This window comes from Procambarus clarkii, chromosome 20 (genome assembly GCF_040958095.1).
Source record: "Procambarus clarkii isolate CNS0578487 chromosome 20, FALCON_Pclarkii_2.0, whole genome shotgun sequence".
NCBI lineage: Eukaryota > Metazoa > Arthropoda > Malacostraca > Decapoda > Cambaridae > Procambarus > Procambarus clarkii.
This window is the reverse complement of record NC_091169.1, coordinates 29920293-29948139: the sequence shown is the minus strand read 5'-3', so window position 1 is coordinate 29948139 and position 27847 is coordinate 29920293. Positions and strand designations below refer to the sequence as shown.

At 47.9% G+C, this 27847-nt stretch overlaps 1 protein-coding gene across 1 annotated transcript in view; it reads right to left on the bottom strand.

The window, feature by feature from the left end:
• LOC123755365 (serine-rich adhesin for platelets) overlaps positions 1–27847 on the bottom strand; it is a 190702-nt gene that overhangs the window by 10605 nt on the left and 152250 nt on the right. The window contains 4 exon segments of the mRNA XM_045737920.2: positions 2385–2486; positions 14874–15007; positions 15419–16106; positions 24346–24490. Coding sequence (XP_045593876.2) covers positions 2385–2486; positions 14874–15007; positions 15419–16106; positions 24346–24490 — 1069 coding nt within the window.

Sequence of the window (27847 nt, the reverse complement as noted above, 5' to 3'; positions counted from 1 at the left end):
ACAAAAGATGAAAGATGAAACTCCAGGCAACCCATTCTGGCAAGGGGGGTTATTGCTAATGAGCTCATGTTAGTTTTGAAAAATCTATCATTTGCTTACAATGTTTGAGGAGTTCGTTTGGCAGTTTTGAGGCTTTGGTCTCTATGAACACAGCAGTGGTCTATATTGTTTCACTGATTTTCTGGATGCTTTTCTGATAGGGTAGCAGTGTTTCCCACTCTCTGTGCCTCAATGATGGGGTACCAAGGTTCTGGCTCTGGTCCTAGGTAGCCCAGACAGAATTCCACGAATGATGTAACTTAGTTATATAACTTACCCAAGACAATCACCAGGAACAGAAAAGTGGAGTCTAGGGGTGAAGCGTCAAAAGAGTGGGGAGCTGGCTGAAACGAAAACCTCAGAGCATCAGAGGGACTAGCCAGCTCAACTGCCTCCGCACCCAATTTTGAAGAGGTTGAGTCACATCTTGAGCTAAACTCTACCCTAACCAAGAAACCATCAGACATTTCAGGGCTAGATGCAGGGGAGGAGAAACAGAAGGGTGAACCACACCCAAAGGAGAAGGAAGAGGAGGTGTGGGCAGAGCCAAGGTGGAACTCACCAATACCGCCAATTCCAGGTCCCTAAATATCAGACAGGACAGCTCCAGGGAATCCAACCAGGCATATAACCTAGACCCCTGTAATTGAGCAAAGTGAACTCACAAAGCAGAAGCCAGCCACTTGATAACCTTAACCTCATCAGGAGGGTCAGAAAGAAGTCACACAGGAAGAGCAAAACCCACAGGACTCGGGGTCAAAAGTGTCACCAACCCAACAGGTAGGATGGCAGAGGCAGAACTAGTGATCGTCATCACATGGCTCTTATTGTCATCAGAGAGCAGGTTTGAAGGAACCACTGAACCTGCAGGAGATTCCCAGGGCCTGAAGAGTAAACCAAGCAGGCACTGGGGATGCTACACTAGACCTAAAAGTAAGCCAACACAGTGAAGGCTGACCTCTGTGCGCTGAACAGAAGCCTGAGAATCACCAGTGTGCTCTACCAAAGTCGCACCCAATTCGGGTTAAGACAGAAAAGTCACAAGACCCCTGACTCACCATGGGCGAGGGCCACCGTAAGTAAAAGCAGAGTTGTTTGGCAGTTTCAAGGCTTCGAGTTTTGTGAACCCTGCTGTTGTTTGTAAAGCTTTGCCGACTTTCTGGATGCTTTTCCGGTGAAATTGTAGAATGTCATTTGGTCTCTGCACCTCAGAAAGGGCACCAAGTTCTAACTCTGGTCACTAATAGGACTATTCGTAACTCCTAGTGCTGACCTGACTCATATGTTTGTGGAACTCTCTTAGTGGTCTTCAGGGAGTCACCATTCAGCCACTCCAGGAACTGCATGTACAGTTTGTACTGTACTGTATAGTATATTTATCTGAGACAATATGAGACAATATTGTCTCAGTATTGTCTCAAAAAGCAATATTGTTTTCTTCTGCTAGCCTACATATTGTGCTCGAGATAGACCGGGCCCAATCCTGTCAAGCTGCCCAGCGAAGCATTCTTCCCTTATATGATTCTACCTTGTCACTTCTTAATAAAATAGAAGATATTTATTCTTAAAATTTTTGTTTTCACAGAAACTTAATTTTTTTTTTCTAAGACCATGTCTGGTAGCAACAGCAATCAACTTGGAGGTGTTAAGAAGAAGCCAGTTAAGCTATCTTAATCACTTGTAGCTTACAAGTGATTAAACTTAGAGAAAATGGTAATTCATTTTTTGCAATACTGTTAAGAAATTTGGCTAAGTTGAATGTTTGGGTAAGTCAAACGAGGGTGGGCCCTGTATGATATTGATTACTGAGCACAGACGGCATATCATGTTTTAGAATTGGAAGGATAATAGCACAGTATATACATACTAGTATATACATATTTTTAATAAACTAAGTTTGTGCAATGAATGCCTTCCCTTAAACTGCACCAGTTTCTTTGTATATAATAGTGCCATTCCCATTCCAAGAATTCTCAAGATGATGTTTTAATTAATTGTTGTCTGATTACTGTTTTACTATTACTATTTCATCATCTTCATTAACTATGTATCTAGGTATTAACATATCATTTGGAGAAAACTTTTATGAATGTTGGCACACAGTATTTCATTTAACCTTGCAATCTCAAAATGGCTAAATTATCATCCAACAATATAATGAATTTTATATTGTTTAAAGTTTTCCTTATACTGTACATATAAATAATACTCATAATCTTATTGGTACACAAAGATCAATTAAATATACACAATGAGGTTGAATATATTAATAACTAGAAAAGGAATAAAGCTTCAGCCCAATGCCACATAAAGTGTGACAAACAGGCAGCTGATTATTGACTCACTTGAGTGCGGTGTTCTGCATACCCGTGGTGGCCTACAGCCCCATGACTGGTGCCCTCTGCCGCATCTGCATCACACTCTACCATGCCTTCTGCATCCAAGTGCTGTGAGAAGCAGGTTTGAGGGAAGGATCAGAAGGGGTTAGTGAACAGAGGTGGGAAGTGGTGGCAGCAACATAAACAGTACTTCTAGTTGCACACACACACACTGGCTACATTTACAGTTTTCATGCTGCTATGTGTATCACTCTTGCCAGTGCCATCACTCACAACAAGCACCTATATCAATTGAGTTTAAAAATACTTTTAACTACAACCTATTGTTATATTCAAAAAGGATAAACATACACTGCAGAGTGAACCTATCCAAATCCTTAAATGAATGTAGGTCAATATGTAAAGACTAAAATATTTGGTCCCCTCGTGTTTAACAAATAATAAAAAAGTATATATGGGTCAATGACCCAAATATTGCAACAGCATATAATAATGAAACAATTATTCAACATGTCAGTGAATAGATTCACTAACGATAATGATAAATATATTTAAGGCCTATTAGTACCTAGTCTTTCCCAAATTACAAGAGCAGAATGGAATGGACATTCATCCATAACATTTTCATTAGGCAACATTGTTATACATTCCAATGCCAATAAACCAGCGCTGAATGTAATGAAATGCCATTTTCTGGGTGAGTCAAGGAGGCTCCCAGGAGCTATCCAGGCTGAATGGATATGTATAACTTTCTGGCATCAGTCAATACATGGAGTTCTTGCCTACCAGGGACCACGAGCCAGAACGTGCCAGAACTAGAGAGGCATGAAGAGCAATGTCCTATAGAGACCCCCCTTATGATTGGGTGCATTCTATGTCTGCCATCGACCGGGATAGGCACCCAGAAAGGTAGGCGCCCCAAAATAAACCCCTATTCTGGTAAAACTATTGCGATCAAAGACCAAACAAGTGGACAGAATGCCCCAAACGAAAACTAGCAAACGAGCATGACGTCATCACGTTGCCGCACCGCTGTCTGCGCAACTCCCCTCCCCGGGAAGGGGAAGGGGCAGCCCCAGACCTTAATTGCCGGCGATCCACCCTACAGTTCTTAGGCTGGATGTCAAAAATGCGAAAAACACTGCCAACCGGAGGGAGGGAGGGGACGGAAACCGGGGAGCCTCCGGGACTCACTCAGAAAATGGCGTTTCATTACATTCAACGCTGGTTTTCTGGGGAAAGCCTCGTCGGCTCCCCAGAGCTAACTACCCAAATATAAGAAAAAACAGGGACTTACCCGGAAGGCAGTCTAGTCCTCACTCCTCAACGCGAAGTCGAGACAACTGGTTGCAACCGCCGACCCAATGCAACGCAGGCCCGCCTAGGCCCAGGAACATTCAACAGGTAGCGAGCAGCCAGGACCCTGTTTGACCTCCAAAAACCCCCGGCCCGAATGTCCACCCATGACATGTTGCCAAAGACGGCAGCCAAGGCAACAAACTTACGAACGTCGTGGGCCCGGGGATAGACCGCAGGCTGGCTAGATTTAATAACCCTGCGGACAACCTCAGAGACCCGATCCAGGGAACAGGGAAGAAGGGAAACTGGGTCCACCCAGAGCACATCCCCAGCAACCGAAGCCGTGGCACGCAAATAACAGCGGAGAGCCGCAACCGGACACAACACATGATGCACACCGGCCTGACCAACCAAGCATAAACAACCAAAGGCCCCCTCCAGAAGGCAGTCATCTCATTCTTTGCCAGAAAAGAGAGAGAGACGGCTACAAATGAACAACCACCGGGACCAAAGGAGCAGAAACCCCTGCTCCGGAGGAGAACATGAAGCTCCCCAACTCGATCCCCAGAGGTCAATGCCAAAAGGAAAAGCGCCTTAGAAAAACAATCCCGAATGGAAGGAGCCACAACAAACCGAGGAGAAGAGAGAAACGAGAGCACGCAGTCCAAGGACCAGGACGGCTCAGGCGGCGCATGAGCAGGCCAGAGGTGAAACAACGCATGAGACAGCTTGTGAAATGAGGCAGAAGTAACATCAACACCGAAAGCAAGCTGAAGCGGCTCCGCCAACGCCGCACGATACGAGGCGACAGTATTAGGCATAAGATGACGGTCCTGAAACAACCAGGAGAGAAAGGACAGAACAACCCTATCAGAGACCGAAGAATACCTACACAGTGATAGGAAAAACCAGAAGGGCCGCCAAGAAACTTCATACTACCTGCTGAGACGAAGCACACAGGTGGGAGACCAACAACGAAGCCACCTGTGCACCATACAAGTGATGATAAGCCCGAGTCAAAAACACCAGAAATGAAGACTCGAGGAGAAGACCGAACCAGCCTCGTACTGGGCTGGACCGATCTGCTGAAGAGGCGGAGCCGCAGAAAGACCCTCGGGTTCGGACACCGAGCAAGCAGCGCCTGAAACCAAGGCTGGGCCGGCCACCATGGAGCCAGAAGGACAACCCTGACCCTGGTAAGTCTCCAAGCAAGCCAGGACCTGGAGCAACAGCTGAACCGGGGGAAAGCGGTAGAGGTAATTCCACCTCGTCCAGTCCTGCCTAAAGGCGTCGACTCCGACGGCCTGGCAGTCGTGGAAGGGTGCCACGTATACTGGGAGACGCCTCGACAATGCCGACGCAAAGAGATCCATGTCCGGAGTCCCGAACGCCCAGCACAGCCAACTGAAGGAGTCGGCATCAACCATTCATTCCGTGGAAAGGGAAAAAAAACGGGACAGGCCGTCCGCCAGGATGTTGGACACCCCCCAGACATAAACCGCCAAGAAAGCCAAACCCCGAGAACTCAGCAGACAAGTCATTCGAAGCGACCAGACTAAAAGAGCCAAGGACTGCATCAAACCCCCACAGTTCAGACAATGAACCACCGGAGTAGTCCGAATGGAGCCGGATCGTCGATCCGCAGGCGACTCGAACCCTCCGGAGCGACATCCACACCACCACGAACTTCCGGACCGTGCTGTGAGCCCGACGGAAGGACGGACCCCACCGCTCCTGGCCGTCCTGGTGAGCACTGGTCACAAAACCCCAGCCAAGTGACGACGCATCCATGCACACGTCGAGTAAGGGCTTGGGTAGGTGCCAAGGCATTGAACCCCGAAGAGAAAGCCGGCGACGCAGCAACCGACACAAAGCCCTCGGGGACCGAACACAACGATAGCGAGAGAGGCGGAAGAGCCGTCCCCGAAGGAACCAGAACAGCCGACTGAAGCCACACCCGATCCGGTGGGTAGACCATCATGGCGAAGTTCAGGCTCCCGCACAAACTCTCGAGCAACCACCGCGTGACCTGAGAATCCCTCAGAAACAGGCGAAGGTGGGACCGCAGATGAAGCAGAGTCGCCGGAGGCAGAGACAAGGAAGGGGTGCGAGCGTCCCACAGCAGACCCAGCCAAGACCGAACCTGAGAGGGAACCAGATGGGACTTCCTCCAGTTCACCAAGAACCCGAACCCGGCGAGCTGGGAAAGAACCAAATCCCTGGCGAGCAGACACGTGGACCGGCTGCGAGCCCAAACCAGCCAGTCGTCGAGGTAGGCCAGAACCCGAATACCTAACAGACGCAGGAGGGCCACTACGACTCGAGTAAAATGAGTAAAAACGTGAGTAAAAACGGGGTCTTCATATCCCCACTAGGGATACGAAGACCCAAACTTGAACAAAGACGGATCCATAACAAAGGCATACTCTGGGTCACGTAGGACGTAAGCCGCAAGGGCCGCCCGCACTGCAGGAGGTTGGATACAGAAAGCCAAAAACTCTGAAAAATCGGAACCGACGCACCCGGGGGGACATGGAACCGAACCCGGGGAGCAGCAGACAATCTATCCAATTCATATGCAGAGGGGGGGGGGGGGGGGGGGTTAGAAAACACTCCTTGTAACAGTAAGCCCCGCTTAGAGGGCAGAAAAACCCAGGCGAGGTCCAGCGGGGCCCAGGGCCCCCATGTCAGCCCCTCCCCAGCCCCAAGGTCCTCCTCCGCAGGACCCGGGGCCGAGACATCACCCAAAGCACCGGCCTCAAAAGAAAAGTCCGGTACAGCCGTGTAAGCCGAACGGAAAGGGGCCCACTGGTCAGACCCGGAGGCTTCAGCAGGGAGATCGGACACGAATGCCTCTGTCACCACACCGGAAGGGGCATTCCCCGAGACTGCCCAAGTCACAAGACCATCTAAATCCTGCTCCGGCTCCTCCGACGTTTCAGGGCCGGAAGCGGGGGAGGGCAGGGGGGGGGGGGGACTAGAACGGACCAGAACAAACCACAGCAGGGAAAGGACAAGGGGGCGCGGACTGAGCCGAAGCCGAAGCAATCACCACCCCCAAGTCCTTATAAGCAAAACGGGGCAGCCTCGGGCATCCAGGTGAGCAACCAACCTAGCGCGTTGCAACAACCTAAAGTGCGCATGCAACTCTCTAGAGCTGAACCCTAGGGACATGTAGACTCACGGGATCTAGCAAGGGGTACCACCAGAAGATAGAAGCATACTCAGGTCAGGTGCAATAGGGGGCAACAATCAAGGCAGACCCCTCACCAGGTAACACAATAAAAGTAAAAATAAAACCCCGCAAGAGAACAACGTACCCAAAAGGAACAGAGCCGGCTGCTATGAATGGTGAAAACAGAAAACATGCTGTGCAGCACCCTGCGCCCCTTACCAGTGCAAACTGCCTCTTACCCTCTGGGGAGCCAGTTGGCCGAGCGGACAGCACGCTGGACTTGTGATCCTGTGGTCCTGGGTTCGATCCCAGGCGCCGGTGAGAAACAATGGGCAGAGTTTCTTTCACCCTATGCCCCTGTTACCTAGCAGTAAAATAGGTACCTGGGAGTTAGTCAGCTGTCATGGGCTGCTTCCTGGGGGTGGAGGCCTGGTCGAGGACCGGGCCGCGGGGACACTAAAAAGCCCCGAAATCATCTCAAGATAACCTCAAGATAAGATACCCTAAAGTAAAGGAGGGAGACAAAACACCCAAGCACCCAAAGAGCGGCCGAAAAACCGAGCAGTAAAACGGCCCAGCAGAAGCAGGACCCAAGGAACTTGTGGAAGATGGCCCCAAGCCCCAAGGGCAGTACTTACAGGGCACCTAGGGAAGGGGAACCCTAGGCGCATGCAGCCTGAGTACTGTAGAATAACTTCTGGCTCGTGCACCCTTGGATGACAGTCACCACACACAAAGTACAGTGCTGAAAAATCACTGGAGCCAGAGCACACGACCTCTGCCTCTAACATCAGCCTTAGAACTGAAGGGTGGATGGCCGGCGCAGACAGTGGTGCGGCGACGTGTAACGTCATGTTTGTTTGCTCGTTTATTTTTGGGGAGTTCTATCTACTTGTTCGGCTTTTTGAAGCAATTTTCACCAGAATATGGGTTTGTTTTAGGACGCTTACCTTTCTGGGTGCCTGACCCAGTCGATGGCAGACAGAATGCTTCCAACCACACAGGGGCTTCTATAGGCCATTGCTTCCCTTGCCTCTCTGAGGGGGCCAGGTTCTGGCCGTGGTCCCCAGTAGGCCCAAAGAACTCCATACACATGACAGATGCCAAAGTCTGACATTAGCACATCAGCCTGGATAGTTCCGGGGAGCTATAGGGGCTCCCCCCAGAAAACTGGAAGAAACTTTTAGGAAGAGAACTGCCATGCTGATGGCAAAAACAGTAAGTCACAGAAATCTGGGAAATGTCTTGCCTGGATTTATATTAAAGAATGAGGAATGGGTGGAACACAAGTGATCTCATTCATCAGGTCAAGGCCTTGAAGGTAGTCTGTTAAGTAATATATTGCCAAAAACTATGCAAAAACAAACCAGTACTCTGTACACAGGTGAAGTAATTTCTTTTGTAAAATATAGGGAAGAAAGGAGGTATTGCATAGGAAGATTCATTTGCCTAAGACATTAAAGTAGAACAATACAGACAAGAGAAACAGAATATGAATGGGGTGGATGTAGAATGTGTGACAAGAGATAAAAGAAAGCAGATGGAAGAGTATCAAGAAGAGATACATTTAAGGATATGTAAGCTAAATATGTGTGTTAACAACCCACATACTCTGATTAATGCACACAAGATACAAAGAGACTTTGAATAACCTGCTCTTCTGGTTTTGCAATGGATAATGTTCATGGATCTGATAAGAACAAGTACATAAGAATTCAAAGGATAAAGAGAAAGAAAATGTGAATAATTACAGTATATGTATAAGAAGGGTGTTGTCTAGTAAGGGTACAGTATACTGTATGGCCCATTCTACTCTCTAGCAAGAAGACGCTTATACAGGGAAGTGAAGCGAAAGAATAATAAAAAGGACTGGAAAAAGGCTGTCAATATCAGTGTCACTACGAAGCTTAAATGCCTTTAAACTATAAATTTTGTTATAGGCATAACACACTATTCAAGTTATGTTACAGTTACATACAAGCATTTTAATATTCTAGAAGAAAAACACCAAGGCCAGATAGGGTAGGTAGAAACATATCACGATTCTTTTGAAGGACACCTGTCAGAGAAATAAAAGAAATTAAAATGTCTTAAACAACTTGTCAAGATAAAGTTGCAATGCCAGCTGTGTAAAATATATCAATCAGGTTTCCATGACAAATGCCATTCCTGATATACAGTATTGTATGAGCCTCTTTCTGATTGGGCCAACCTAATCAAAACCTGCACATAGAACATAATGTATGAATGGTTTGAAACCTGCAAACTAACAAAGAATCTAACACTAAATATCTATAATTATGAATAGTCACCAGTACCACTTATGTTCAACCAAATAGAGAAAATAACATATTCAATACATGCTTGAAAAAACCAGCGTTGAATGTAATGAAATGCCATTTTCTGGGCGAGCCTTGGAGGCTCCTTGGAGCTATCGGACTGATATGTGATATATTAGTCTGGGGCATCAGTCAATTGGAGTTCAGCCTATTGGGAACCACGAGCTAGAACCTGGCCCCCTCAGAGAGGCACAGTGAGCAATGGCCTATGGAAACCCCCATGTAGTTGTGGGCAGTTCGTGTCTGCCATGGACCGGGGTTAAGCACCCAGAAAGGTAGGCATAACTAAACAAACCCCACTTGGTAAGAAAATTGCAACTGAAGACTGAACAGAGAGGCAGAACTCCCCCAACACCAAAGGAAACAAGCAAACATCATACACCCTGTTGCTTGTCTGCGCAGCCCTCCCCTCCCCCTCCCCAAGAGGGGGAGGGGGGGCTCCAAACTCCCCCCCCCCCTCCCGGCTACTCGCACAGTTCAGAGGCTGAGCTTCAAAACAAAAATAAAACCACCGACTGGTGGGAGGGAGGGTGCCAGGGAGCTTCCAGAGCTCACCCAGAAAATAGCATTTTATTACATTCAACACTGATTTTCTGTGGGGAAGCCCCGTCGGCTCCCTGGAGCTATATAACCAAAGAAAAGTAAAAGAGGGACATACCCGGGAGGCAGCCGCCACACGCTTTTCAACTCAAAGTCAAGACAACTGACTGCAACCTGTGACCCAAAGCCACACACGAATGACCAGGAATGTTGACCAAATAATGGGAGGCCAGGACCCTGTTCGACCTCAAAAATCCCCGTGTGCAAGCTGCGAAGGTGAAGCGGCTCCACCAGCGCCGCACGATACGAGGCAACAGTATTCGGCATCAAATGACACGTCCTGAAAAAGCCATGAAAGAAAAGACAAAATAACCTGATCAGAAATAGAAGACAAACTATGAAGAGACAGAAAATGGCGAAAAGAACACCAGGAAACTTCATTCTGTCACCGTGATGAAGCTCACAGGTGGGACACCATCAAAGAAGCCACCTGATCACCATACAAGTGGTGATACACCCGCTGTCAGAAAGACCAGACGCAAAGAGACCGGAACAGAAAATCAGTTATCTACCACTTCCAATAAGAAGGGGGCCGTCCCCGAAGCCACCCGAGCGAAATCATGCCCCTGACTCCGAAACCCTCAGACCTGTGGGAGCTGGGAGCAGGGAAAAAGAGCAGCAGGGCAAACCAATAACATCCATCTGGAAAGGAAGCATGAGTGAGGACAGTAAATAACGCCCCAAATCCAGGTCCCTAAAATCCAAGCGTGGTAGGTCTAGGGCTTCCAACCGGGCAACCAATCTGGCTCATTGCAACAAAGAGAATCTAGCATACAACGCAGCCACTGCCTGACCCCTTAGGGGCCTGACAGCAGAGTGGACAGCGCTTTGGAATCGTAGTCCTGAGGTTCCGGGTTTGATCCCCGGTGGAGGCGGAAACAAATGGACAGTTTCTTTCACCCTAATCCTCCTGTTCACCTAGCAGCAAATAGGTACCAGGGAGTTAGACAGCTGCTACGGGCTGCTTCCTGGGGATGTGTAACAAAAAAGAGGCCTGGTCGAGGACAGGGCTGTGGAGATGCCAAGCCCGGAAATCATCTCAAGATAACCCCTAACATCCTCAGACAAGAAATGGGTATATCTTGAGATGATTTCGGGGCTTAACGTCCCCACGGCCCGGTCCTCAACCAGGCCTCCTTTTTATTACATCCCCCCCCCCCAGGAAGCAACCGGTAGCAGCTGTCTAACTCCCAGGTACCTATTTATTGCTAGGTAACAGGAGCATCAGGGTGAAAGAAACATTTTGCCTATTTGTCTCCACCGGGTTACCTTGAGGTTACCTTAAGGCGCTTCCAGGGCTCAGCGTCCCAGCGACCCAGTCGTCGACCAGACCTGGTTGGCTGGACTGATCAACAAGGCTGTTGGACGCGGCTGCTCGCAGCCTAACGTAAGAATCACAGCCTGGTTGATCAGGTATCCTTTGGAGGTGCTTATCCAGTTCTCTCTTGAACACTGTGAGGGGTCGGCCATTTATGCCCCTTATGTGTAGTGGAAGCGTGTTGAACAGTCTCAGGCCTCTGATGTTGATAGAGTTCTCTCTCAGAGTACTCGTTGCACCTTGCTCTTCAACGGGGGTATTCTGCACATTCTGCCATGCCTTCTGGTCTCATGTGATGTTATTTCTGTGTGCAGGTTTGGGACCAGCCCCTCTATCATTTTCCATGTGTAAATTATTATGCATCTCTCCCGCCTTCGTTCAAGGGAATACAGATTTAGGCTCTTTAGTAGGTCCCAGTAGTTTAGATGTTTTACCGAGTGGATTCTAGCAGTAAAGGATCTCTGCACACTCTCCACGTCAGCAATTTCTCCAGCTTTGAAAGAGGCTGTCATTGTGCAGCAGTACTCCACTCTGGAGAGCACTAGCATTTTGAAAAAGATAATCATCGGTAAAGCATCAATAGTGTGAAAAGTTCTTGTTATCCAACCTGTCATTTTTCTTGCAGTTGTGACGGCTACTTTATTGTGTTCTTTAAAGGTAACATCTTCCGACATGAGTACACCCAGATCCTTTAGATTGCCTTTTCGTTCTATGTTATGATTTGCCCGAGTTTTGTACGTGGTTTCCGTTTTTATATTTTCATTTTTTTCCATAGTGCATGAGCTGGAACTTATCTCCATTAAACACCATATTATTTTCTGTAGCCCATAGAAAGATCTGATCTACATCTGATTGGAGGTTTGCTGTGTCCTCTATGTTGCCTACTCTCATGCAAATCCTAATGTCGTCTGCAAAGGATGATACAGTGCTATAGATTGTGTCCTTGTCTCATCTGAGAATGAGAAAAAGTACTGGAGCAAGCACAGTACTCTGGGGGACTGAGCTCTTCATGGTTGATGGGCTGGATGAGGTCTTCACAGTTGATCGAACCCGGAACCTCAGGACTACGAATCTGAAGCAATGTCCATCCAGCTGTCAGGCGCCCACTGAATGACAAGCAGGGAACAAATCCCGCAAGACTCTGGGTCGTAGGTGTCACCGACTTAACAGGCAGCATGACAAAGGGTGATAGTCACCACGAGGCAGGGGCAATGAACAACCTTCAGCATCACACAAAGCGAGACATTGCTCAAAAGATGCATCCATGGTACCCCCTGAGCCCAATTAGGTTTTTCAGGGCCCGTAGGGTACGATAGCCCTATAAGAAGCCCAGGCACTGCGGCTAGCTAAGCTGGTAAACCCTGTCTGTTAGTAGGCTAACTGACAAACCAGTAGTTGCCGTGAAACCTTGGGGCAACAGAGGAGAACCACCAACACAACTTAGGCTGGCATAATGGGAAGCTAGGCAGACCTCCACCATCAATCACAAGCAAGCACGCTAAAACAAAACAAAAATCCCAGAAGCAACACACACAAACAACCTGGCTGGCACAGAGAACCGTCGGCCACTGCATGTATGCAGGCTGCGCTGGCCACAGGGTGCCCTACCAAGCAAAACCCACTCGCTACCCGGGGCAAGATGGGAAGCCCAAGACCCCCCGACGTACCCAAAGGGTGAACACAACGCCAAGCAACGAAGCCCTCAAATGGGAGCTGAGACCCAAACGTCCCAGGGAAGTTAACTCTATATTGCAAGGGAAGTACAGTACTTACTGGGCACCTAGGGAAAGCAGCCTTAGATGCATGCAGCCCAGCATACTGAGAACACCTGGCTAACACAAAACACATAGCTGGCACAGCCACAAAGGCAAAAGCCAGACAGGAACGCAAGGCCAGTGGAGACATATAGACACCAGGCACATCAGTCACAAACTGGGGGGTGAGCAACCTGAGTGGATGGGCTAGTTGACTGATGATTTCATTTTTTTTTGGGGGGGGTGGGGGGGGTGGGGGGAGAGATTTAGCTCTGTTCGGACGTAGGGTGCAATTTTTATCAGTTGGGGGTTTGTACTGCTTTGCCTAACTTTCTGGGGGTATTCCCTAGGTTGATGGCAGACATGACATACTCTAAACTGTAGAATGCTCATATGGCGATTGCTCGCTGCATCTTTCTGAGCGGGGACCAGGTTCTGGCTTGTGGTTCCCGTTAGACATTCAGAATTCCTGGGACTGATGACAGCAAACTAATATGGCACATGTCAGTTTGGATAGTTTCAGGGAGTCGACGGGGCCCCCACAGAAAAGCTGCACCATCCTCATCACAGCTGAATGTTAAAAACTAAAAACCAGCACTGATTGCCACGTAATGCCTCTTTCTCGCTGAAATGAAAAGCTCACAGAAAAAGCTGCACTACTACAGTATTAGGTCACCCCAGCCATGGAGTTCTCTTTGGCCTACTGGGGACCATAGCCAGAACCTGACCTCACTTACACAGGTACAGAGAGCAGGTGACACACTGTCACCTGCTCAGCTCAATTGCACATTTTCGCAGCACCCAAGGTGAAACTACCTGGTCCAACTGTTTTATTGCTTCCTTGCCCCTTGAGTAATTTTTCCACTTCATCTTGAGATATCTCTATGGTGTTGTCTGGAATTGGCATAGGGTTTGACTTTCTGAAATCCTCATTTTGTACAAACACACTTTAGAACTGTTCATTTAGTGTTTCACACATTTCTTTTTCATTCTCAGTGAACCTGCTCCCCATTCTCAATTTGTGGATTTTATCCTTAACATGCAGCTTGCTTTTATTGAATTTATAGAAAAAGCCTGGATCTGTTTTACATTATCCTGCTACCCCCTTCATCAAATTTTCTTTCTGACTCTCCTCACTGTTGTGTATTTTTTTCTTGCTTGCTTGTAGTGACGCTTGTTGAAGCTTTCTTATGTTTGAAGGTTAGGCCTCGTCCTATATTATACCCATTTTCTTGTCTTTTCCTCTCTTGCCCTCTCACAATCTCTGTTGAGCCAATCCTGTTTTCTGGTTCTGCATCTCCGTTTTGGTATAAATTTTTTTGTGCCTTCATCGTATATTTCACAGAATTTGGCATACATCTCATTTAGTTCCTTGCCTAGCAACAAATCTTTCCAATTAGATTCATTAAAGAATTTGTTAAAGTTTCCCATAGTGTCCTCTCTTGAAATCAAGTTTATCAATGGTTTCAATGTCCCCATTCTCTTCTAGATTATATCACAAATCATACTTAATTTCCAACAGGACATGATCACTCTTTCCCAAGGAAGAAAGGTACTGGATGTCAAACATCATCTTCTTTCTTGGTGAATATTAAATCTAGTATTGATGGAACATCCACTTCCCTCATTCTTGTGGCCTGCTTGATGTGTTGATACATGAATGTCTCAAGAATGATTGTATGTGCACGTGCTAGTGTGCATTTAAATATGCTAAAACATATTGCATTGTTGCACACACACACAAGCAAAACAACTAAAATTTTATATAATTGTGACTTTTTTACAGTATATCCAGATATACCCAATGCCTGGCTGAATGCTAGCATCCACTGTCCCAAAACAGCGTAGTTGCATTGTATAGCTTAGATTCTGCAAAAATTTCCATTCCTTCGTGTATACACATTGTGTATATAAAATAAATGACTTGCTTTAATGAGATTTTCTCTCAACAGGACTTAGGAACAAATAAAACATGTGACATGCCAGAAATATTCTGTACTTCTAACTAACCTGAGAGGACTTTTCTCGAGGCTGTATCCAAGCAGAATGTTGAGGGTTGGTATTACCAACGGCACCTGCACCATCCGCATGTATTCCCTCTGCCTGAGAGTCTTCCCAGTCACCCTCTGCTGCATCCCCTGCATCTGAAAATAAAAATTTAAATACACTTCCTGGCAGTAGCACTTCCACATTATATTGAGAAATCTATAAACAGGTTTGTTAATAAAGTTTGTTCGAACAACAAATTATGTCATGTACGAGTCAACCGTCTAGCAGGTAGGTGGAGAAAATTAAGGATATTTTATTTGGAGAAGTCTAACTGAAGTATGTTCCTTATTCTATTGATGCATTATGATATAAAATGATAATATTGTACAATTACTAAACTTGTGAATGCATATAATGAATTCTTTTATGTTGCATCAGACTTTGAACACCTTTTTCCTTAAAAACACCATAACAGACTGTCTGTTTAAAGTTTCTATTTTATTAGATGGTCAGTATTATATATAAATAAAAATGAGTTAGATGACAAGAGAGAGAGAAATGAGCACCTTGGGACTGGTCTGCTTCAGCTAAGTCATGTACGGGCAAGGTAGGTTCAACAATGTCATCCATCATTGCTTCTTCATGTTCCGGCTCTTCCCATTCTGTTACAGCTCCACTATTTGCTTGGCCTGCATTATTTGCCACTCTAGAGTCAGGTCGTGATGCTGGTGCAGAGCTTTCTGTTGTCAACTGTCCAACACTACTAAGGCTTGCTGCCCAAGATTCTGGCTGAGAAGTTTGATGAGCATTCATAGAATTGATAGAATTGTCTATCAGAGTCTCAACACTGGTCCCATTTTCATTGGGTGAGGGTAATGGTGCTGAAAGTGGAACTTGCCACTGACTACTACCTGAAGATGAGGACTGGAACATAGAAGCAGTTATGTGAGGAGGTGGATGTGGAGATGATAATGGAACAGAGGCATGAGCCACTGCATGTGATGAAAGGTGCGAGGAATGAGCAGAGCCATGTGTAACTGAGGAACCTGTAGATGATGTTAAACTGAATGTACGAGATCCATGATGGTTTGACCTATGTGATAATTCGGCAGCATGATTAAGACCAGCATGTTGGTGTGGTGTCAGGGAAAACACACTAGACTCGGTCTGAGTGGCAGTAGTGTTCTCCTGGGTGTGCCGCCCATGAGATGTAGACGAGGTAGAAGCTACATTTCCAGCACCAGTTTCACTTATCTGAAATAACAAAATGAGAGCATTGTGTCAAGTGCATCCTACAGCAGAAGAAAGATGAATTTTAATAAATTCAATTTAGTAAAATGGAAATAGGAACTGACAAAGAGGAATTCTTGAAAACTGCAACTTCAAGAAAAAGAGGTCATAGATCCAAGTTAAGGGAAAAAGATGAAAAAAAAAAAAAAAGAGTTGAATATAATGAAACCCCATTTTTGGGTGAAATCCATTGGCTCCCCAGAACTATTCAGGCTGATATGTAACTACAGTGGTACCTCGCATAATGATCACCCCAAAAAGCGAACATTTTGGGTAACGAACGGCCTGATCGGTGTCAAATCGTCCCGTATAGCAAACGTTCGTTTGAGTAACGTCAACAACACATGGTGGGGTCGCGCTGCTTCTTGCACATTCTCGGACGCCTCCGACGATGCACATGAATTATGTTGTTCTTGTTTAAATATGCTAATGATGCTGGGATATAAAGGGGTGACTGCTGAGATGTTGCAAAGCATTGACATTTTTGTAGAAAAAAAGAAATGAAATTTCTGAAATACAACAAATGTCAAATAGGTTCGTTCGGTGTTCGGCAGGTAAGCTGCTCCATTATAACAATCTTTCTTTTTTTTCAAATGTGTTCCATTTGTTTTGTATTTGTCATTTACTGTACATCTCAATAATGGAGCAGCCTACCTTACATACACTGAACAAACCTTTATGACATTTTCCTTTCTTTAAATGTGTTCAATATTTATTTTTTCATTTGGCTTATAGCAAAAGGTTCGTTCGGTAGTCGGCAGGTAGGCTGCTCCATGTTTCTTACATAAAAAAAACGTAAATAATAAAAAAATTAAGAATTTTGAAAACCAGAACAAATGTCAAAAAGGTTCGTTCGGTGGTCTATAGGTAGGCTGCTCCATGTTTCTTAAATAAAAAAAAAAAAAATGAAAAATAAAAAAATTGTTGAAACAATTTGAAAAATGGACAAATGCCATAAAGGTTCGTTCGGTGTTTGTTGGATAGGCTGCTCCATTATTGAGATGTAAGTGACAAATACAAAACAAATGGAACACATTTGAAACAAAGAAAGATTGTCATAATGGAGCAGCCTACCCGACAAACACTGAACGAACCTTTTGCAATAACATGTATGAAAGACTAGGGCAGCTCGCTGGGTTAGAACTGCGTGAGCAACCATTTGTGGCACACGTGCCTCTGGCTCCCAAACACCTGTCTGACACGGTGTTGAAAGATTGCGCTCAGTCAGTGAAATTCAGATCTTATTGTTTGAAAAACATAAGGGTCATAATATTGGTGAAGCTAGGCGCAATAAGGCCTTAACACAACGGTCGGATGCAAGTGATACAGCACCTATGAGCATGATACAGCAAGCGTAACCAGTTGTAGCTCTGAACCCCACCTTTGTCATCTCCAATTAACATAGATGATACATAGATGAATTGTTTTCTGCGTTCAGTGATGATGCATCTGATACAAGTAGTATAGATGAACAGTGTTAGCGGCTTCCATGGTGGTGATTTCCATGGATATTTTCAAGAATACCTAAATCTCTTCCTGACTGATGGACACTCTTTGAGGCTAGCTGAATCTCTTCCTGTGTGGGACCTTACAAAGCGATCTTTTCAAGACTACCTTACAATTTGAGCTTTTCCTATAATCGTTTCCATACTACCTTAATGCTTTACAAGCTTGGCTACATACTACCTACAAGTACTAAAGTCAAGGGTGCACGCGAGTGCGTTATTTGCAAGCACACAGAACGATGAAACAGGAAGCGAAAATCTATCTGTAGCTGGTGCAATGTGAGCAAAGTCGCGCTGTGTACCATGGACTACTTCGTTGATTATTACGCACCTCCAAAGTACTGAGTGTGTAATACAGTGTGTTACTGTGTAAATAGTATGTGAAACTGTAAATATTGTAATTTTAGTGAATTTTTACCATGTAATATTGTGACAATAAACATTTATTTTGGACACATTACTGACACATGTATCACAGTTCCATGGAACATTATGAACATTCTACTGTATACATATTGTAAAGGTCACAAATATGCATCATATACGATAAAAGAAACAAATAAAACTGCATTGGAAATACATGGAACAAATAATTGAAAATATATTTGTGGCAACACGTGGGTGCTTGAATGGCCTGCGCGACTGTGTCTGGGCGATTCATGCACTGGCGGCCAGGCCCCCTGATGACGTCACAGCGCACCTTGTCCACGTCCTCACAGCCAAAGTAAGTGGAATTTCGTAATTATTTTTACATACACATGTTCAGGGAAGGGAATTTATCATTTTACAAAGAAAAATTATTTTTTGGGAACACTTGATGTCGTGCACACTGGAGGAATTTCACAATAAACACAGCGCATCTCAGTGATTAAATGGGAACATTCGTTTTGTATGACTTCCATTTCACATGACGAACACGGCTCCGGAACGGATTAAATTCGTTATTCGAGGTACCACTGTATTAGCTTTCTAGCATCAGTCAAAGTGCATGAAGTTCTTGCCTACTGGGGACCACGAGCAAGAACCTGGCCCCACTCAGAGAGAACCGCGAGGAGCAATGGCCCATAGAGATCCCTGTGTTGATGGGAGCATTGTATGTCTGCTATCGACTGGGTCTGGCACTCAGAAAGATAGGCACCCCAAAACAAACCCCCATTCTGGAAAAAAAAAAATTTGAACGCCGAACGAATGGACAGAAATCCCAACAAAAATTAGCAAACAAGCATGATGTCATCACATTGCCATGCAACTGTCTGCAATAAGCAGCACTTAGTAGGCCAGCCAGAGGCTTACGGCCCATGCAGGAATATCTCTGAAAAAAAACAGCATTGAATGTAATAAAACGCTATTTTTTGGGTGAGACCCAGAGGCTCCCCGGAGCTTTCCAGGCTGATATGCTAATGTCCGACTTTGGCATCAGTCATGTGTATGGAGTTCTGTGGGTCTACTGGGAACCACGAGCCAGAACCTGGCCCCCTCTAGAGAGGCATGGGGAGCAATGGCCTATGGAAACCCCGGTGTGGTTGGAAGCATTCTATGTCTGCCATTGACTGAGTCAGGTACCCAGAAAGGTAAGCGTTCCAAAACAAACCCCTATTCTAGTGAAAATTGCTACAAAAAGCCGAACTAGAGGATAGAACTTCCCAAAAAGAAACGAGCACATGAGCATGACATCACACGTCGCCGTGCTGCTGTCTGCGCAGCTTCCCCTTCCCCAGGAGGGAGAAGGGGGAGCCCCAGACCCCTGTGCCGGTCATCCACCCTTCAGTTCTGAGGTTGGACATTAAAACACGCGAAAATCGCTGACCGGGGGGAGGGAGGGTTGCCAGGGAGCCTCCGGGTCTCGCCCAGAAAATGGTGTTTCATTACAATCAATGCTGGTTTTCTTGGGGGAGCTAACTACCCACAGAGGAAAAATAGGGGACTTACCCGGGAGGCAGTTGCCACTCACACACCTCAACTCGAAGTCGCGACAACTGGCTACAACTGCCAACCCAAAGCCCAACTAGGCCCAGGAACGTTCACGAGATATCGAGCAGCCAGGACCCTGTTCGACCGCCAAAATCCCCGCGTCCTAATGTCAGCCCAGGACATGTTGCCAAAGACGGCAGCAAGAGCTTACGAACATCATGGGAACGGAGATAGACTGCAGGCTGGCTAGCCTTAATAATCCTGCGGACAACTTGGGAGATCCGCACTCACTAATGGGGGAGAAGGCTAACCAGATCATCCCAAAGGGCGTCCCTGGACACAGAAGCCGTGGCGCGCAAATAACGGCGGAGGGCCGCTACTGGACACAAAACATGATGCACCCCCGGCCTAACCAACTAAGCATCAACAACCCAAGGACCCCTCCGGAAAGCAGTAGTCTCATTCTTTGCCAGAAAAGAAGGAGACGGCTGCAGCCTAACAAACCTATCGCCACGACCGAAGGAGCAGAAACCCCTGCACCGGAGGAGAACATGAAGCTATCTGACCCGACCCCCAGAGGTCAATGCCAACAGAAAAAGAGCCTTCGAGAAACAATCCTGAACCGAAGGGGCGACAACAACCCGAGGAGAAGAAAGAAGAGAGAGCACTCTGTCCAATGACCAGGATGGCTCAGGTGGTGTATGAGCATGCCGGAAGTGAAACAACGCCCGCGACAGCTTGCGAAACGGCGCAGACATAACATCAATACCGAAAGCATGCTGAAGCGTCTCCACCAGCGCCGCATGATATGAGGTGACAGTGTAAGGCATAAGATGACTGTTCTGGAATAACGAAGAGAGAAAGGACAACACCACCCTAACAGATAACAATGAACATTAAAAAAAAAAAAAAAAAAAAAAAAAAAAAAAAAAAACACGGAAGGACCGCTAGGAAACTTCATACTGCCGCCGAGACAAAGCCTGCAAGTGGGACACCAACAAGGAAGTCACCTGATCACCATAGAGATGATGATAAACTTGAGTTAAAAAATACTGTACGTGAAGTCTTGAGAAGATTGAACCAGCCAAGTGACGTATCAGTCCGATCTGCTGGAAAAGGCAGAGCCGCGGGAAAATCTCCGGGTTCGGACACCGAGCAAGCAGCACCTGAAACCACGGCTGGGCAGGCCACCACAGGGCCAAGAGGACTACTCTTACCTAGTACCTGGTTGATACCTGGTTGATGGGGTTCTGGGAGTTCTTCTACTCCCCAAGCCCGGCCCGAGGCCAGGCTCGACTTGTGAGAGTTTGGTCCACCAGGCTGTTGCTTGGAGCGGCCCGCAGGCCCACATACCCACCACAGCCCGGTTGGTCCGGCACTCCTTGGAGGAATAAATCTAGTTTCCTCTTGAAAATGTCCACGGTTGTTCCGGCAATATTTCTTATGCTTGCTGGGAGGACGTTGAACAACCGCGGACCTCTGATGTTTATACAGTGTTCTCTGATTGTGCCTATGGCACCTCTGCTCTTCATTGGTTCTATTCTACATTTTCTTCCATGTCGTTCACTCCAGTACGTTGTTATTTTACTGTGTAGATTTGGTACTTGGCCCTCCAGTATCTTCCAGGTGTATATTATTTGATATCTCTCTCGTCTTCTTTCTAGTGAGTACATTTGGAGGGCTTTGAGACGATCCCAATAATTTAGGTGCTTTATTGCATCTATGCGTGCCGTATATGTTCTCTGTATTCCCTCTCTCCAAGAGAGTCAGAGAGTAACTCTCCAAGCGAGTCAGGACCTGGAGCAACAGATGAAATGGGGAAAAGAGGTACAGGAACCCCCACCTCGACCAGTCCTGCCGAAAGGCATCGACCCTGACGGCCTTGCAGTCAGGGAAGGGTGCCACATACAGGGGAAGGCGGCACGATCACGCCGAGGCAAAGAGGTCCACCTAGGAGGCGCTCGAACGTCTGGCAAAGCCAATGGAAAGAGTCGGCGTCGACCATCCATTCTGTGGACAGGGGAACGAAATGAGACAGGCCGTCGGCCAAGACGTTGGACACTCCCCGCACGTGAACAGCCAGGAGAGCCAAACCCCGAGAACTCAGCAGGTGAGTCACCCGAAGCGACCAGCGCCAAATAGCAGAGGACCGCATTGAACCCCCATGGTTCAGGCAATGAATCACCGGGAAGCAGTGGGCATGGAGCCAGATCATCGATCCGCGGACGACCCGAACCCTCCAAAGAGCAAACCACACTGTGCTGTGGGCTTGACGAAAGGATGGGCCCCATTGTCCCTGGCCGCCCTGGTGAGCACTGTTCACGAAGCCCCAGCCGAGAGATGACGCGTCCGTGCACACATCGAGCAAGGGCTCGGGCAGGCGCCAAGGCACTGAACCCCGAAAAATCCAAAGAGGAAGCCGGCGATGCAGCAGCTGACGCAAGACCCCCTGGGGTCGAACCCAGCGATTGCGAGAGAGGCGGAAGGGACGTTCCCAAGGGAACCAGAACAGTTGACGAAACCAAACCCAACCCGGTGGGTAGACCATCATCGCAAAGTTCAGGCTAACCGCACAGACCCTCGAGCAACTGCCGGGTGACCCAGGAGCCCCCAGAAACGAATGCAAGCAGGACTGCAGCCACAGGAGAGAATCCGGAGGAAGAGACAAGGAAGCGGTCCGAGAGTTCCACACAAGACCCAGCCAGGTTCGTACCTGGGAGGGAATCAGATGGGACTTCCTCCAGTTCACCAAGAACCTGAACCCAGTGAGCTGGAAAAGAACCAAATCCCTGGCTAGCAAGCAAGCCGACCGGCTGGGAGCCCAAACCAGCCAGTCGTTGAGGTAGGCCAACACCCAAACACCCAAGAGACGAGACGAGCCACGACGACCCGGGTAAGGCGTGTGAACACGCAAGGTGCCAGGTTCAACCCGAAAGGGAGACAACGAAAGTGGTAACCCTGATGCCCCACAACAAAACCAAGCCAGTCCCTGAACCCCGGATGAATCGGGACGTGCCAATAAGCGTCCCAGAGGTCCAGGGACACCATCCAAGAGCCTGGCGCCAAAAGGAGCCGAACCTGGGACAGCGTAGTCATCCAAAAGGAGGGGGGCAATGAACCAAGGACTTCAGACAGGACAAGTCCAGAATGAACTGCAGGTCAGCACAGTCCCGTTTCGGAACTGGGAACACATGAGAAACCCATCTCAGGGACGTCGTCGTTTCGACCACGCTCAAGTGAACCCACCAGGCGTGAACGAACAGCACAAGCCTCCTCCCTTCCATCGCCTCGTCAATGGGGTGAACCCCGAAAGGGCCAGCGCTCCTTACGAGGCCCAGAACCCCCGAAAGGGCCAGCGCTCCTTACGAGGCCCAGAACCCCCGAAAGGGCCAGCGCTCCTTACGAGGCCCAGAACCCTGCACAGAGCGAACACAGCGCCGACCAGACGAAGGCGGGTCCAAAGGCAGCACCGAACCCGAAACTGGCACCTGTGGCCAACCTCGACGAGAGGAACCCTGAGCCCTGGCACGACTCTGCCGGGAAGGTTCCCCCCCCCCCTCCGGGACCCCCGAAGAACCAACAAGTCAGACATGGGGCGACAAGTCGGCGAAGCAGCCTGTATATACTGCGCTATATAAGAATCCTCAAAAAGCAGAGGACAAAGAGGCGAAGACATCCTAAGAGCCAGATCCCAGGCTGATTCCAGAGAGGAGGCCAGCACCACCAGCTAACACGCGAGCCGGGAAGCATAAAACAGTGAAACCGCATCCCGCAAGATCGGCACAAAGAGCTTCAACAAGGCAGCCGACGAACGAGCCACCAAGCCCAATGCACCGGTCCCAGGAACGGCCCCAAGCGTCCTCACATCCTCAGCAAGCCAGTCCGAAGACAGATCCAGAAGAAAAAAGAAACGCAAGGCCGAAGCCAAGAGGCCACAGGCGCGCAAGTCCTCAGCAACCTGCGCAGCCGAAAGGGAGGGAACCTGCACATGGAACTGCACTACGCCAACCTCCCGGGGAAGGGCCGGGGCAAACAAGCACTCATTGAGGCTTAAGGTCGCCCCCAGGAAAACCTGAACCACCGTCGAAGCCTTGTGCCACTCAAGCGTGCGAGAACGACAGAAGGAATGTCGTTCTCGCACGCTCCAAAGCAAACACAGGACAATCCGCTAGCCAGGACGACTCCGGAACCTCGTAACGGACCCAGAAAGGGAACGACGACCCAAAGATGAAAGAAGACGGATCCATAAGCGAGGCATAATCCAGGTCGCGCAGTTCTAACAATTAGTTTTAATTGTTAAAATCACTACAGGAATAGTAATACACATCTATCCTATGCAAATCATAGCAAACTCTGGCTAGAAATGCAATCTCACAGCAGGAGACCAAAATAATGGCAAATTCAAGGTGGATTTTCATACCAAATAAGAAAATGTATTAAATTTGTGCGTTCACATATCATATGAATATGGATATGAATTGTTCATGTTTTGAATTCTACTGAACTGTGCACCATTATGGAGCAAAAGCTAGAAATATGCAAAGATTTTAAGACATACAAAAATATAATTTAAAAAGTTAAGATCTAAAACTTTCTTTTCATTGCCACCTATCCTCTGTTTGTCAGAGCCAAAATCAACACAACAACAATAAATAAATATTTCCTGTACTTATTTCTTCATATGATTATTATTCGTTCTTTTAATTAAATTCCCAATAGTGAATAATGAACTCAGATACATAAGAAACACATCAGGTAACCAACTGTAAACTATACTAAAATCTCACCGAAACTTTGCTCTGAGGCAGCTTGGTGGGCGTCTGTGGCAGCACTGGGTGGTTGTCCCGCAGTCGCTGGACCAGCACGCTACAATACTGTGTCAGCAGCACTTGTGACACTACTGATGGAATATCATTGCTTACTTCTAGTAATCTGGGAAAGAAGAAAAATCAGCGTTGAATGTAATGAAACGCCATTTTCTGGGTGAGTCCCGGAGGCTCCCTGGAGCTATCAGGCTAGTATGCGACACATTAGACCAGGGCTTTAGTCAGTGGAGTTCTGCCTACCTGGGACCACGAGCCAGAACCTGAACCCCCCTCAGAGCGGTGCAGGAAGCAATGGCCTTGTAAAACTTCCCTGTGGTTGGGAGTTTACCTTACTTGCCATTGACTGGGGTTAGGCACCCAGAAAGGTAGGTGTAACAAAACAAACCCCACAAGTTAACCAAACCACACACTAGAAAGTGAAGGGACGATGACGTTTCGGTCTGCCCCTTTACTTTCTAATGTGTGGTTTGGTCAACATATTTCAGCCACATTATTGTGACTCCTTGTCTGCAAACCCCACAAAGTAAGAAAAATGTAAAAGAAAGCCGAACAGAGGTAGAACTCCCTCAATTTCCAAGAAAACAAGCAAACATCACACCACACCTTCACGTCGCTCATCCGCACATCTTCCCCTTCCCCTTCCCCGGACCCCCTGCGCTGGCTACCAAGCAACTCTTTTTCGAATGCTAAGCATCTAAACAACGTGAAAACCGCCGACTGGAGGGAGGGAGGGAGGGTACCAGGGAGCCTCCAGGACTCACCTATGAAATGGCGTTTTGTTACATTCAACGCTGGTTTTCTGTGGGGAGCCCCTTCGGCTCCCTGTAGCTACATAGCCAAGGATGAGTAAAAGAGGGACACACCCAGGAGGCGGCCACCACAAGCTCCTCAACTCGAAAGCGAGACAACTGGCTGCAACCTGCGACCCAAAGCAACACACGAACACCAAGGACCAGGAATATGAACCAAATATTGGGCGGTCAGGACCCTGTACGACCTCCAAAAGCCCCGTGCCCAAATAACAGCCCAAGATATGTCGCCGAAGATGGCATCCCTAGAAGCAAACATCTGAACGTCATGGGTATGAGGATAGACTGCAGGCTGGCCAGACTTCAAAACCCTACGGACGACCTGGGAGACACGAGCCCGGGAACAGGGAAGAAGGGAAAACCAGATGAACCCAAAGCGCATCCTCGGTCACAGAATCCGAGGTGCACAGGCAACAGCGAAGAGCCGCAATCGAACAAGACACGATGCACCCCCGGCCTGACCAACAAAGCATCAATGACCCAAGGACCTCTCCAGAAAGCAGTCGTCTCATTCTTCCCCAGAAAAGAGGAGCAAAGCTGCAAGAGAAGAAACCAACTACCAGGACTGAAGGAGCTGAAACCCCTGAGCCGGAGGAGAGCATGAAGCTCACTGACCTGACCCCAGAGGCCAATGCCAACAGAAAGAGAGCCTCAGAAAAAAAAATTGAACCAAAGGGGGCCACAACGAAACAAGGAAAAGAGATAGGAGAGCACCCTGTCCAAGGATCATGACAGCTTAACACTTTCGCTCACCCCGCGCGCCACCCCTCAACTGTGCGATATGGGACCCAGGGTGTCACGGGAGCACGCGTAAATTCTGAAAAGTGTATACTCTCTTCAACTTTGTCACCTTAATTCTCGTCCTACGAGATTAAATTTGGTATCATTGTGTTCGCAATAGAATTTTCTACAGCACTAAATGCATATAAACTCCAAAAGCCCGGCTAATTACCCGCAGCAAACAGAGAAAGTGCGAACGAGTTACCCAGGAGCGCGCAAACACGATAAAATGTTTTCACTATTTTCACTCTGGTCACCTTAATTTTTGTCCTAGGTCTTTCATTTTGGTCTCAATGGGTTCGCAATAGAATTCTCTAGAGGAACATTAGCATATAAAATATAAAACCTGGTCACGCTCCAACCGCCGACGAGTTGAAGACGGGCCACACGTTAGCCGCGAGTGAGCGCTCAGATGCCTTCCAGCTACACTCCCAATTCCCTCCCTTGGCCCACAGCGTGTGCCAAGCCACCTGAGGGCCACGAGGCTCAACAAAGAAAATGGGAAGACATCGGCGCACATTTTAAAACCAGTCCCAAAAAATCTGATAAAAACCTGATTTTTGGCGATTATTTAAAGTGGATGACACAATGCTGCGTCATCCCCGGTATTACCGACAGTAAACGGATGACGCAATGCTGCGTCATCCCGGTATTACCGACAGTAAACGGATGACGCAATGCTGCGTCATGCCCGGGCGAAAGTGTTAAGCAGCGCATGAGTAGGCCTGAGGTGAAACAAAGCATGATAAAGCTTGCGAAATTGGGCAGAAGTGACACTGATCTCAAATGCAAGCTACAATGGCTCCGCCAGCGCCGCACGATACAAGGCGGCAGTAGCAGGCATTAAATGACAGTCCTGAAAGAGCCAAAACAGACAGGATGAGACAACCCAATCAGAAACAGTAGAAGAGAGAAAATGGCAGAAAGAATGCCAGGAAACTACAAACTGTTGTCGAAACGAAGCTCTCAGGTGGGACACCTTCAACAAAGCCACTTGATCGTCAAACAAATGGTGATAAACCTGTGACAAAAAAGACCAGACGCGAAGAGCGAAGGAGAAGACCAAACTAGCCGTGTACCAGACTGGTCCGAGCTGCTGAAAGAGGCGGAGCCACGGAAAATGCCCAGGGTGTGGACACCGAGCAAGCAGCATCAGAAACCAAGGCTGGGCCGGCCACCAAGTGGCTACTAAGATGACTCTCCCGTGGAAAGACTCCAACTGAGCCAGAACCCGAAGCAACAGCTGGACCAGGGGGAGAGGTACAGGGAACCCATAACCTCGACCAGTACTGTCGATGGGCATCCACCGCAAAGGCTCCGTAATCGGGGAAGGGCGCCACATAAATGGGAGACACCATGGCCATGCCGACTCGAAGTGGTCCACCCCCAGGCGCCCAAATGTCTGGCAGAGTCAACTGAAGGAGTCGGCGTCGACCATCCATTCCGTGACAGGGGAATGAACCGAGACAGGCCATATCAGTCCATTCGTAACCCGGGACCTCCCCCAGAACAGCAGAAGGCGGGACCGCAGAAGCAGCAACACCTCCGAAGGGTGAGACAAGGAACCGGTCTCAGGGTCCCAAACAAGATCCAGCCTGGTCCAAACCCGGGACGGAACTAGATGGGACTTCTATCAGTGCACCAGGAACCTAAACCAGGCGAGCTGGGAAAGAACCACACTCCTGGTGAGCTGGGAAAGAACCACACCTCTGGTGAGCTGGGAAAGAACCACACCCCTGGCGAGCAGACAAGCAGACCAGCTGGGAGCACACACCAACCAGTCGTCGAGGTAGGCCAGAATATTAACCCTTAGCAGACACAGAAAGGCCACCACGGCCACAGAAAGTCGTCGAGGTAGGCCAGAATATTAACCC